At 40.3% G+C, this 14,659-nt stretch overlaps 1 protein-coding gene across 1 annotated transcript in view; it reads right to left on the reverse strand.

Annotated features, from left to right (window-relative positions):
* Positions 1-3,701: 3,701 nt before the first annotated feature.
* The window catches only part of LOC107548735 (serine/threonine-protein kinase WNK2-like), a 61,313-nt gene continuing 50,355 nt past the window's right edge, over positions 3,702-14,659 (reverse strand). The window contains exons 19-21 of the mRNA XM_016229536.1: positions 11,713-11,862; positions 10,414-10,712; positions 3,702-6,429 (exon numbers count right to left, since the gene is read on the reverse strand). Of these exons, the coding sequence (XP_016085022.1) occupies positions 6,085-6,429; positions 10,414-10,712; positions 11,713-11,862 (794 nt within the window). The 3' untranslated portion in view covers positions 3,702-6,084. The remainder of the gene's footprint in view (positions 6,430-10,413; positions 10,713-11,712; positions 11,863-14,659) is intronic.

Genomic DNA, 14,659 nt, shown 5'->3' on the forward strand with positions numbered 1-14,659 from the left:
TAGCCCTAGGACTATTCTTGTGTTTTTGCCCGCCACATACCTGTTTGCCATTGTTCGACCCTGCCTGTTATACCACGTCTCTTTAATAAAAGCTTGCAGATGGATCCACACGTCTCACGTCTCTTCAGCCCCGTGACAGTAGGCTTGACTCCTGGTATTTTAGATCGACACACCGGCAAGCTGATTCGAGGGCGTCGGTCCAGTTCTTCCCTGACTCCCATCAGCAGCTTGTGAAGGCGTGGTCTGCACCCCAATCGGCATGTGTCCACTCTAACATTTACATTTACATTTAGTCATTTAGCAGACACTTTTATCCAAAGCGACTTACAAATGAGGACAATAAAAGCAGTAAAAACTAACAAAAGAGCAACAATATATAAGTGCAAATGACAAGTCTCGGTTAGCCTAACGCAGTACACGTAGCAAGGTATATATATATTTATTATACACACACACACATAAACACACACATATACACATACAAACAAAGAAAAACAAGTAGATATAATAGAAAAAATAGAAAGCTAGTTTTTGTTTTTTGTTGTTTTTTTTAAAATGAAGAATAAAAAAAAGATAAATATAGATAAAGTATAATTAAAATAGAATAGAAAGTGTTAGAGTTAGAGGGTCAAATAAAGGTGGAACAGATGTGTTTTTAGTCGTTTCTTGAAGATGGTTAAGGACTCAGCTGCTGGGATTGATTTGGGCAGGTCATTCCACCAGGAGGGAACAGTTAATGAAAAAGTCTGTGAAAGTGATTTTGTGTCTCTTTGAGATGGGTGCAGAGCCAGTGGTGGTTTTGTAGGCAAACATTAATGCCTTAATTTTTATGCGAGCAGCTACTGGTAGCCAGTGCAAATTGATGAACAGAGGTGTGACGTGTTCTTTTCGGCTCATTAAAGATTAATCTTGCAGCGGCATTTTGGATTAATTGTAGAGGCCATTGCATGCAGGCCTTGGGAAATAAGGGAAATACCCTTTTCTCCAAATACTACTGAAGCCTTATTGGATCACGCCAGTGAAACTGGCCAATGGCGTTCAAGCGTGCGAAATATGAGGGGCTCCCACTCTATATAAAGCAGCGCTTGTACGTCATCTATTCAGAATCTTGACTGAAGCAACTTGGCATTCTAAGATCCTGACCTAGGTGACACGGCAATAAGAGCAATGTCTCATCTCAGAGAACTGAGGTTACGTGAGTAACCGAGAGCGTTCCCTTTCGATTCGGTCACTCTACATTGCTATGGGAACGTATAAAATCCCGCTGTGTCACAGCGATGAAGCCTGGCTCGACTAAGTATGTCAAGTTTCACATACGGAACCGTAATGAGAGCGGCAATAAACACACCGCGAGACTACGGGCGCCAGTGGAGACCAGTAAAAAGAAAGGGGGGGGGGGGGGCGCGGCAACTAGACAATGCCGCGTCACACCAGGGGCAGAGTTAACGCTGGTAAAACAGAGAATATCAAATTGCGGCGGTGCCGGCGCCATCACATATATAGACCAGTTGAAGTTTGTTCATTTCAACAAAATTGTGTGTTGTGATCACTGATCTATATTTGAGAACATTATATAAATCAGTGGTTGTGATGCAACGGCTGAACCAGTGCTCAAATAAGAGTGTGATGGTGATCAAGTCCTAAACATGCAGGCCATTTTCAAGCACGTGGATGGGGCAGAGGCCCCTGGGCTTTTCCACAGTTTTATATGATTCTTTAGGGTCTTAATGAGAAATCTATAACATACTTTGGTTAAAATTTCTCAATGGTAGTGTAAAACAACACCGTTTTTACCCTGTCAAAAACAGCTGTTTACAGCAAGCCGTTTTGTAGCATGTTGCTTCAAATGCAAATGAGCTCTGCTCTCCCTGCCTCTCTCTTTCAAGTCGCTGAGAGACTGTAAACTTTAGCCGCATTCATCGTGAAACTTGCTAACTAGCACATTATTAGGAAAGGCGATTTGCAAAGATTCATAAAAAAAACCTTATACTCACTTTTTCTGTAGGTGAAGCTGGATCACGAATGATTCGCGTGAACATAGATGCAATTAGGTAAATCGGGGGCGCATTCCCTCAAAAACAAACGTAATTGTCACAAATCCTGTCCGTGGTCTTCCATTTGCTCACCACCAGAGGTTGCTTGCCGATTATATTGACTCTCACACTACACAGACTGTTGCATGTCACCCCGGACTACATTTCCCAGGTTCCATTTCACTGATTTCGTGCTCACCTGCAGCCAATTACACACACTATAAATATAAGACTCTAACCACAGTTCAGCGCCGAGTATTGTTTAGCGTTTATCACTCTCCTAGCGATAGCTACTTTATGGAGCTATTTCCCTGACCTAGTTTCCAGTCCAAGTTCCCAGTCTAGTCTAGTCTAGTCTTGTTCATTGCCTGCTTTCACTCGTGTCTTGATCCTAGCCTGTTTACCTCATCTTGTCTGATCTCTGTCTGTCCTGGAGTCATTGCCAGCCTTGGATTACCCTTTGCATTGCCCTCTCGGACTTTGTTTGCACCTTGCCTGTTTGTGGATTACCCGTTTGCCTCACCCTCTGGATTATGTTCGCCATCTATTGACCCACGCCTGTCTTATGGAGTACGCTTTCATCTTATCCTGCCTATATCTGTTTGCTGGTGTTGACCACTGCCTGTTTTGACCTTGTCTTTTAATAAAGCTTTGCATATGGATCCGCACGCCTCTCGCTTCAGTCGCTCGGTAACAGTAATCCACTGTGTCTTCAGCGCCTCAGAGGCCGGGAGTAAATGACGACTGCTATGTTCATTATTACATCCATTACATACATTAAAAAACAAAACACCTCAATCGCTTAGGAGTCATTCTTGTCTACTCCTGCTCCGGCATCAAAACAATGGCGGACTGATGACAGCTCACTCAAGGTGGAGCTGTGATAAAACCAAAGACTGATGCCACTGTCAATCAACAATCGTGGGAGGGGCCTGTGCAGAACTACGTCATTCTGCCAAGAATCTGAGATTGGCTTGATATGAGAAAGGGGTTTGGATTTATCAAGATTAAAAAAAAAAAAAAAGCACTGGGTGGATTTTTATCATTATAGGATGGATGTGTACACACATTGCCAAGACACATTTCAGTTCAAACATGTAAAAGTGAATTTTGCATTCGATGACCCCTTTAAGAGGGCAAGGAGAATGCATTGCTACAATTATCACGCAGTATCACGATGAAAATGCAATCCCAAGTGTCCTACCCGTAAGTCTAAATGCATTTAGGAAAAATGGCATTTAAATTATATTTTTACTTGGACATGTTAAACATCTAATCAATTTGGGTAATACATTTTTATTTTAATTTTGCAACTTATAAAGTGTTAAAATGTTTTTAATTTACATTTTAAAACTAGTGTAGGAAATGGAAAATGTAAATTATATAATTTAATTTTAATTTTCGTTTTGAACTAAACGTTGCACATATGTATGGGAAAATGTAAATTTAAATAAAGAAATGCATTGCCATTTTGCAAATTACATTTCAAAATGAATTTTGTTACCCATATACTTCCATACTGTTGGAATGAGACAGCACTTTTTTTTTTTGCTACCTGTACCTGAAGAGCTCTGCTCAGAATATCACTGGCCATGCCTAGGAAAATAACAAGAACACAGTATTTATTAAGCACAAAATATTTATTTATTCTTTAATTTATAAGTCTTTGTGTTGTGAGTGCATTTTGTATCTGAGCGGTGTAAAGTAATTAATTGAAGGGTGTGCATCATAAGCAACCATTCACAGAGCGCCAATGCAGGAAAAAAAAAAAAAGTCCACAACCTATTAAACGCCACATCAGATTGATCAGTAAGTCACTAACATGGCAAAGTAAAGTAATTATTGACAGAGATTTTAGCATTACACAGCAAAAACAATATCAGAAACCCCTTCCTACTGGAAGCATTTCACATGAAGCAGATCATTCTGACTGATTGAACATCCTGTACAAATGAATGGATGGAGTGACACATTAAAGGACAGAAGATGCATCAAAAGCACTGATAAAATGAATACAAGAGGACTGTACAATTCACAGTTTGGCAGTTGTGTGGGTCGCAGCCTTTTACAAAGATACTGTTGAAAATGAGGTTTAAAAAAAACTCAAAGTCTGATGAAGAATATGGAAGAATTCAGAAAGAAAACAGCCTGCTGGCTCTATCAGAAATGTATAACAAATAAAACTGTATAAACTGGGATGTGGGTTTTGGAAACAGATACATTTTGTACATGTGTATCTGTGTGAGCTAATATTCAATTGCTTGCATGTTCTCCCATATTGGATCACTTTTATGAAACAACAATTGAACTGCCCTACTAAAAGAAATTTAAATATTATCTCAACATCACCGACACTGTGAAAGAGCTCATAACAGAGCAAATGGAGAAAACAAACAAACAAAATCTTCAGCTGTTATTCAAAGCAAATAAAAATCATAGAGTTGATAAAATAGTAACTTAACTTGTGTGTATGAATGCAAAGTAGATCTGCTCTGTGCCAAGTCTGGCTAGCTTTTACATTATAGGTGAGGTTTATGGTGCACATAACAGGGGGATTGATTCACATGCATGTAATGTCAATGTGCTGCTCCAGCATTTGACATGCTACATCCGGGGTTCACACAACACTGATTCCAAAGTCAAACCTGCATTCAGTCCCTGTGTTACACTCTAAAGAGGGAAGGTGGCGCACTTTGGGTTTCTGCAAGACCACAAGCACATAAAATGCTCCTTGATATATTCAAATAGCAATTCTTAATTTTGTATTTTGGTATGTGCAACGCTTTGATGGCATGCATTAATACATTACATCATCGCAATGTAAACAATTTGTTCACTTCCTCTGTGCTTAGTACAGCTGTAGTACAGTATGGTAGTGCAGTATTGCTTATGAATGCAGTACAACGATCAGAAACCCAAGCATCAACAGCTGGAACTGCACTCATTTATCAATCTGCACAGACTAGCTCCTATTTAAACTTAAAATTATGTTAAATGTATTGATTGCAAACTCGCTTCAACAAACGGGACAGTAAATATGTAAACCACCACATGACTGAAAAAAAGGCTTATGAAAAAAACTATTGCATTAGGAACAAAAGGAAAATCATGCTAAACCACAGAGGAATGGCTTGTCCTCAGAAGTGAGTCATACTTTTAGAGGGAAAACTGATCAAGGCACTACATCGTCCTGAATTATTAATTTTCATGTAGGGATTTTGTCCTGTGGTCTGAAATGGTTTAAAAATGCTGGATATTTCTGTAAACAGCCAATGAAAGCCACTCAAAAGTGCTGTAAATTTATGAAAAATATTCTAAACAGTATTACTGAAAAGTAGGACTGATATTTCTATAATCAATCATGACAACTTTGAGCATTTAGCCTCTTATAAAACACAAGCAGCATGAATTTCAATTCTTACATCATTGTAAGAATGACTAAATTTATTCTGCTCGTGTTTTTTGAAATATGTCTATAGCTCCAAGAGCCGCCTGCTCATGCTACCGTAGGTTAGTCACTCACAGTATGTTGAATTATGGGGAAAATTATTATAAAATGATCCTCTATGGCAGTAGAATTGAAGGCCATGGTCCTGCAGTACTCTCAGCCAAACCCTTTACTAACACACCTCAATACAGATTCAAACATAAGAACTAAAAGGTCTTCAAAAAAGGGAAAAAAGCGAAAGCAGTGCCCACAGGACTGTTCTGACACAAACACACCCCTCATGCACAATTTCACATACACACACCTCATATTTACAGGCTCAAAGGCTTTGCACAGATGTGTCCATAATCCAACAGCGACCTAAAGCACACTGACATTTCAGAGTTTGTGGTTTGATCCTGAAGCAGAGTTAAAAACATATTCTAGAGTGTTGCAGAAATTCCCACTGCTCTGCGAACTAGTGGGCAATTCATTCATCCAGGAGAAAATGTCTGTAATCAGCTGTGTTGAGCTTGCATGATTATCCTTCTGCAAGTGTGCATTGATTAGCCTTACGCAAAAAAACAGCATCTGTTGTGGTGCTTGGAGTGCAGGGTGGCACTCCTATGCAGTCCTGGCTTTGCTGGGGCACATCGGGGCGTCTGGGCTTTTCACCACCAGAGGAAAAGTCTGCAGTGCTGGGCTGCCCATGGCTGGGTACGGGACCATACCGGCTGTAGCAAACATGCCCACTGGACTGGGCAAACCGGACCAATGGTTTGGATACACAGAGGCTGGCATCATCCCAGCAAAGGGGGCGGTGGGCATCAAGTATCCGCCCTGCTGGAGGATGGGTAATGGGGTGCTGGTGATGCCATGAGGCATGATGGGACCCAGAGCAGCTGACAGCGGCGGACAGGACAGTGGTAGATGGAACTTTACAGCTGCCTGAGGGATTGAGCCCCTTATCTAAGAATAAAAAGAAAGAGACCGACATGGTAGGAAAAGATGTGAATAAGGCGTGAAGGCAAAGGCTTTTAGCTGCACAAGCACAATGTTGCGTTCCCAAATGTGTCCGAACACAATAATTGGAATTAATTTCGCTGGCGAAATAGAGCAAAAACAGGCAATATGGTACGTAATGTTTATTAATAATGTTTATTGAACTGTTGTATAAAATTTTTGGAGAAAAAAACGGTACTCTGCATGTGATATTGATTAACTATGTGAAATTATATGAATATGTAAGTTTTCTGCCCCCATATCTTGAATTTTGTGATCATTCAAAATGCATTTCATCATATAATGTATGTATGCACTCTGTAGGTGTGTTTTGTTTGACTTTTTTGCGATATACTCGATAATGTCAAATCGCACATCATTAAAACCACAATTACGATATTATCGCAGACGATATATATCACACACCCCTACCACAAGGCCATTGATTCTGCACACCTGGGCTTTACACAATATCTCACTCATATTATTTAAGTCGGACATAACAATCCCAAAGACATCAAAAATGGTGTACAGTGTACAGCTGGCTTAAGACACTTGTTATTAGTGTTGTCAAAAGTAGCAGTAGTTCAATTTTAAAAACGTAACGACACCAGCCAATGACACAGAGTACCGAGTAGATCCGGTACCCAGTGATAGCTTTTAAACATTCCTGTATGTGTGCACGCACTCTATGAAGAGTGTTAAAGGTTTATTTTGCGGCATTGAGCATTGTAGCCAATCACAGACCTGTTTGAGCGTGTGAATACAAATGGCCAATCAGAGGCTTTTAAGTCAGTATCCACTTAATATTCCAGATATGACAATACAATATTTAGCATGAGCTTTGCACACTCGTGAATTGTTTCACAATGTATAAACAACGTAAATGGTTTCATTGAGATTCATTCAATTTAAAGCTGCACTACAAAACTTTAGCCTATCACAATCTGTGGTTAAAACATGAAATTGCCTTTTGCCTTTTGAAATCCCTTTTGAATGGGAACTCACACTACATCCCTTTTAGGGGATTGTATGGGGAACACCTCTAGCATGACCAGTGTTTGAAGCATGTGTCAAAAAACACAACAATGAACATGACATTGGTCGGTGACAGCCTATGATGTCACTACCAGTGTAACTGTCAGTATAAAAGGGCATCTGTAGGACATGCCAACCACTTTTGGTCTGAAGGAGACAAGCATGAATACCTGAAGATGGCAACAGTTACATGCGTAACATGAGACTTCCCCTTTCAAATCTCTTTAGAGGATCGCAATGGGGAACAAATACCCACTCTGAAGGGACAGACTGCCTAAATGGCTGACATTGAAGTCCCAATCCCTAAGGTACACACCAGTGACCAGTGACTTAATTCCTTATAGCCAAAATCCGAGCTACAAACCCTATCAGAGAAAGTCCCAGAATGCACCCTTCCTCTCCTCTTTGCTGGACCACGTTAAAAAAGAAATTTAGCCCGTGGGCAGAGCTCAAGGGTTCAGCTGTCAGAGAAAACCTTTAAGACAATATAGTATATTGACTGGAGCTCTGAGAATGCCTCAGCATGACAACTCTCCATAGGAGGCCTAACTACATTCAACAATCAAGACAGCTTCCAAGGAGGCTCACAGACAGCCTAACAACTTAGAATTGCTACTCAAGCGGAGTTCTGGGGAGCGGAGGCCAAAAAGGATGACTCTCTACAGTGAGAAGAGATCTAAGAGGAGCAGCACTCTTTGATTTAAAGACAGTAACCAAGGAGGCTCACCAGTAGCCTAACACTACTCCCTAAATGAGCTCAACATAAAGATTATCTAAAGCAAGAGGAGGTCCACATTTGCCCTACACTAAGAATAGCTATCAAGAAGGCTCACAGAGAGCCTAACAACTTGATACTGCTGTCCAGGTGGAGCTTTGAGGAGTGATTTCAACCAAAAGACTCTCTAAGCAAAGCCTAACAACTCTCCTCTCCCAAGTAAGGCTCACAGAGAGCCTAACAACTTGGCACTACTGTCTGGTTGAGCTCTAAGGACGGAGGCTCTGCATGAAGACTCTCTGAAGCGAGAGGCCAAACTACACACTACACACTGGACAACTTCCCAAGGAGACTCACTGAGACCCTAATAACTCAGAACTCTTATGACAGTGGAGATCTGGGAAACTTTCTATAGCAAGAGGAGGAACAACGTTCCTCTTAAAAGGCAGTAGCCAAGGAGGCTGACAGACAGCCTAACAACTTGGCACTACTGTCTGACCGAGCTCTAAGTCACAGGCTCTGCATAAATACTCTCTAAAGCAGGAGGCCTAACTACATCCCACACATGGGACAACATCCCAAGGAGAATCACAGAGACCCTAACAACTCAGAACTCTTATCCCAGCGGAGATCTAGGAAACAGAGGTTTCAACAGGACAACTTTCTATAGCAATACGAGGAATAACATTCCTCTTAAAAAGGCAGCAGCCAAGGAGGCTCACAGAGAGTCTAGCAACTTAGCCCCTACCTGGGCTCACAGGGACAGAGGCCTAGCATAACTCTCAAGCGAGAGGTGGCCTAGAAACATCCTATGGCTGTCAAGTAGGCCTAAGAAAGGGCCTAGCAACCACTCTCATAGCGAGAGGAGGCTCTTGATTAAAGGTAGTAACCAGGGAGGCCCAAGAGAGCCTAACAACCTGACACAACCCTAATTCAAGCTCCAAGGACAGAGGCCTTAACAAGATGACTCTGTAAAGCCTTATTATGTCCTAGTCCAGAATAGCTATCAAGGAGACACACATAGCACCTAACAACAGCGGAGGGGCAGATTTATCAATAATATATGCCCCAACTGTCACTGCATCTAAAACCTTTGAATTAGATATTCCACATTAATCTGTTTACTCAGTTCACATTACACAGTACCACATAATTAGAAACAACAGGAGGACTTTGGAAAATAATGCACTTTCCATCAGATTCCTTCCATGCTCCTCCTACAATCCCAGTGATCAATCGCGTCTAGCCACTCTGATGGCAGTGGGACACGAACAGCAGGAAATAGGTGCAAGAGTGCATCATTTGTTCAACTCCCTCGAGAGCCGAACATGCTCATGCAATGCTGACTACTTTTCCTCAGGTGAGAATCATAGAAGAACAGAGCTTCTTACAATCTCTTTTAGTCAGTCCCATGAATGCATAAAAAAGTACATCCAGCTTTTTGATTGCATACATGCCCAAAGTGCATTTAGCTTGCTCGAGAACTGAACATATGTGCTCCTCACCCAAACGCATAAACACATTGAGTCGTGTTTGTCCTAAGGTGTCAAATAACCTCTGACATGGAGGTACACACTCTCTAAAAACAGTTGCCTGGGTGTTTTATAGTTAGTCACATTCTTTACACATGCTCAAACAAATGGTCTCCTGAAGACAAAGAAGACAAATGATGATGTGTTCTTCAAGTGCTCTATTACACCTTTTATACATTCTCCATAGCGATCTTCTCAGTGTTCCATTCGCCTTCTTAGGGAACCATGGTTACATGCGTAACCTGAGATGTTACTGTAGGTCAGATGAGAGTAATTGATGGGTGATTCCCACAAATGTCAGTATGTGCTGCTGTTTATGTTGAACGCTAGTTAGCTGACAAGTTCAAGCTCTACCCAACAACACTGTTTATTGCAGCAACAAGCTCCAAACATGCATCAGCACCCACAAATGCAATATATTAGTCAGACATTCTTTTTTACAAACATGATGTAAGAACAAATTATGTAAACCAGATTGTATGTACTCATTCAAATATTTTCAACACAAAAATGTTCTGTCATTTGTTAAAGGCAAAGTTCACCTTCAGTTGCTGGTCCCCACTGACTTCCATAGTATGGGAAAAAACACTATGCATATCAATGAGGACCAGCAACTGAAGGTGAACTATCCCTTTAAGGTTCTGAAGGACAAACAGTATAAAGTACCTGATTGGGGATTCTGGCCATTGGAGTGGAGTAGGTCTGGAAGGACTGATGAGATCTCGGTGGTCTACTCTGACACACAGAGGGGCGGAGCTGAGAGGCAGAGGCAAGAGTTTCTTTTGCCCAATCATCAACCAGCTTGTGTAGGTCATCGGTGAATGTACCGCTTTTGTTGTTGCTGTTGTTTGCTTGAGCCTGAACAAGCACCGTGATCGGCAGAGAGGATGAAGCAGGCATGGCTGCGGGAGGCAGGTTCTGATTGGATGCTGAAGTCACATGGGCAGCACCAGTACTATGAGACCCTGAGAAAGAGATTGAGAAAGACCTCAAGCAAAAACTCAGAGAATTCACCCTGAGGTCCTCTGTAACCAATCTGCTGCTCACAGACTGTTGATGTCATTCATCACGTTACGCAGTGAAGTGTGGTTAAAATCACGGTTAATACAAAACAAGCCCTAATGAATAGATGCATTATTAGAAGTCTAAACATTTGGTTTGACAATGATTTAATAACAATTTTTAATAAATTATGCACTATTCATACTTGGGGTGCAAATAGATTTGATTATTTGACACGATTCATAGTTAGTTTCAACAATCCACTAAAAACAATTGTGACTGGAGAGACAATCGAACATGCCAGATGTAAGGTTGAATATGTGGCTGTGTCACCTTTTGAGAAATTACAAAGAAATTGTTTACAAAATAGCTTGGTGTTTGAATGGCATTACAATTCAGCAAAATTTGGTGGCCTGGGCATAATGTACGAAATGCAGTCTTGCCGAGCATGTTAGTTTAAGTTAAACTGTCAACATGCATTATTCATGAAGCTAGATTTAAACAAGTTTGAGGTTTGTTCCAGCACAGTAATGCAAGAACAAACACTGAGTATGCACACCGGGTGTGCTTGAAATGTGATGGTGGATCTGATCGTATCTGCGCATTTCTTGTTGAGTACTTGTTTCTAGCCTAAAATCAAGCAGCTGGATGATTACAGAACCAAACAAAGAACAAACACACATACACATATGCACTTAAATGGCCAGGAATACAGAAATCATAAAGGTTTCAATAAGCACTTGACTGTATCGCACAGATATCACCATGCACTAGAAAAAAATATCAAATTAATATAAAGAATCAAAACGGTTACGCACATTTCGCAACCTGCTGTTGCAAACATTAAGCACTTATCACACAGGTGATCGCTCATGCCAACAAAAGACATGAAAACGGCAAAGATAAAAGAAAAAAGGTAGACAGAGGGACTAGGACTGAAGAAGAAAGGAGTGGGATAGTTACTACTGCTGTGCTCTTTCCCTAGACATAGCCGTTTCAGAGTGGACCCTACAAGAGCAAAACAGCACAGACAAGACAGTGTTAAGGGGCGGGGAAAGCACATGGCACAGCCCATTGGACAAGCTGCTGCACAAGAAAACACAGCGACCAATCAGTGAACAGATACAGAATCAGGTGCAGGGAGGCTTCATCTGTGATATCATGAGGTGTTGGTGAGTGACATGTTTGAATGGCTTATGAGCTAAAAAGGCCTTTAGTACAGACAACCTTCAAGCTTGAACTCTGAATGAACTTCAACACTCTTGTTTGACTAAATGTCCTACTTCAAAAATGGTTTGACAAGCACGATTGTCTGTTCTTTCCTGGCCTATTCCCTATTGAAACAGGATGTTAGTTTGGGACAAACTGAAGACAGCAGAATTCACACATGACTGCTTGTAGCATGGATGAAAGCAGTGTAGACTCTTTACATTTACAATCTCTGGAGGACCTCACACCACCATCATTAGCTATTCTATTTTGAGTCAAGATTCGAGGGTAAAGCTCATGGTTATCACCTCTAATGACAGCTGTCCATTCATTTGCTTCTGTTGTAGCATTAGATAGAGGGAGTATTTATAATAAGGGACATTCTTATTTTTGTGAGCCTTTTACTGAACAATAAACCATATGGGGCAGATGAGCTAATAGCCATGGACTAAAATCCACAACATTCTAATTTAGATTTCATGTCAAAATATCAGTCTTGGTGAGTTTTCACTAAACACAGTCAGTTATATCTTAAGTGAACATAAACGGTTAGAAAAGTAGCCTAATCGAATGCTAGTCAGTATATTAGATCTGTGCATAGCGTGACAGCATTCTACTGTATAAACCTGCCGCTGTTTGTCATCATCTGTTAATCAAACAACAAAAGAAAAGGACAGAATTAATCACTGCTCTTCACTGAATATTGTTCATAACTTTGTTATGAATCAATTTATGCTTAATTTATATGGTGAAGTCTATGCAGTGATTTATTTGTACATTTGATTACTTTAATCAATTTCTGTATAGTAGGCTATTATAGGCTAAATTGTTTATTTTATTTGTATATTTTTTTCTTTTAATTCACTTTCATTTAATTTCTACTTTTTTTAATTCACTGTTGTTTTGACAGTGAAACTGCTCTGAAAGAATAGGTTAAGGGGTTGAGGAGCATTTTGAGGCCCCGACAAAGTTTTGCTTAGGGCCCCCAGAAGTCTAGGATCGGCACTGCTTACAAGTGACTATTGTAGACAGAATTTCTGTCAAGCTTTAAAATGTCATACTGTACAAATAACATTTAAACAGGAAAAGCGTAAATAAAACAAAATTGAAGCATATAAAGTAAACTATTGAAACATGAATAAACTAAAGTGCTGCATGCTACATTTTAAATTACAAAGGGGGGGAAAAGAATTTTTCACACAATGAAGGTTAGAATACTGACCAAATCACATAATTTTGATAAGGACGGAGACCAAGTATAAAAAGAAATGAGCTTCCTATTCATAGCTATGACACACTGGTGGGCAAATTCATGTTTTCTCCAAAATGAACTCTCACCTAGAGGAACAAAATATTACAAGCCGTAACAGAAACACAAGGTAAATATAATATGCTTCTTGGACAGCATCATATTATAATCATGCAGGTGACAGAGATAAAAAATTCAAAATACAGCCCTGATGTTCTTCACAGCAACCTGCTTGTGCCCTTGGCATGCTCGTCTTCTGACTCCAAACATGACACCGCACCTCAATCATCGTCTCATTGGGATTTTACGTGGAATGAAAAGGAAAGAAGGCACAGATATACAGACGATACAAAAGCTTTGGCAGACGTCCATACACACTCTCTCTGCTATCAGTTAAATGTTAAGAATGGCCATGTTTGAGGAAAGACAGCTCATGTTATGGGTCAAAGCTACAGCCCAGCACAAAGCGTTTGTACAGAAGACAAACTGAAGGCCAGATGAGCAGACATCCAGCTCTTTCCACGAACACGATACACTTTGGTGTTGATGCACAAATCTCAAAATCTTTTTCATGAGAACATCTGGATATATAGGATGAACTATTATCTAACCATTTTGTAATCATTTAGACCTTTCTACATACAGTACGGAGGACAGCGAGGTAAATAATTCATTTTCTTTTGTAGTTTTGACTGCATTTGTCAAGCTTAACCATTCAATTTTGAAAGAATATTGATCAAACAAATATTTTCTTTAAATTTAAAGGGGTCATATGATGCGATTTCAATTTTTCCTTTCTCTTTGGAGTGTTACAAGCTCTTGGTGCATAAAGAAGATCTGTAAAGTTGCAAAGACTAAAGTCTCAAATCAAAAGAGATATTCTTTATAAAAGTTAAGAGTCAGCCACGCCTACCTAAAACGGTTCGTTCTAACACGCCCCCACATATGTACGTCACGATGTGGGAATATTTGCATAACACCACCCAAATGTTCATGCAAAGAAAGAAGGCGTAACTTTTATTCTCACTGTAGTTTTGTTGACGCTGCAGCCATGTCGTGAAGGCACTGTGTGCTTCGTTGTGAAAGCGAAACTACTTTGCTTGGTCTTCCAAAAGAGGACGATATCCGCTTCGTAATGCCTAATGATAGCATTGAAGACTATTCCAAATTATCCATGTCTTCTGGTGCAAATATTTAATTGTATTATTAAATTTTTTTAAGTCCTTAGTAAAGTGTTATCAATAATATGCTAACATGGCTGGTGGGTGTGGCATTGCATACAATGGTGGTATTGCAGGCGTAGCAAGCTGATGTTCTTAAGGATATGGACGAAATTACTTGCTTGACTCCCGAGATGAAGAGCTCAACTGAAGTGCTTTAAGTCAAGAAGCATATGGCTCACACAATCCGTCATTATGTGACAGGGTTGGTGGGGACCAAGAGACATCTGGG

Source organism: Sinocyclocheilus grahami, unplaced genomic scaffold (genome assembly GCF_001515645.1).
Source record: "Sinocyclocheilus grahami isolate Dianchi unplaced genomic scaffold, SAMN03320097.WGS_v1.1 scaffold354.1, whole genome shotgun sequence".
Lineage (NCBI taxonomy): Eukaryota > Metazoa > Chordata > Actinopteri > Cypriniformes > Cyprinidae > Sinocyclocheilus > Sinocyclocheilus grahami.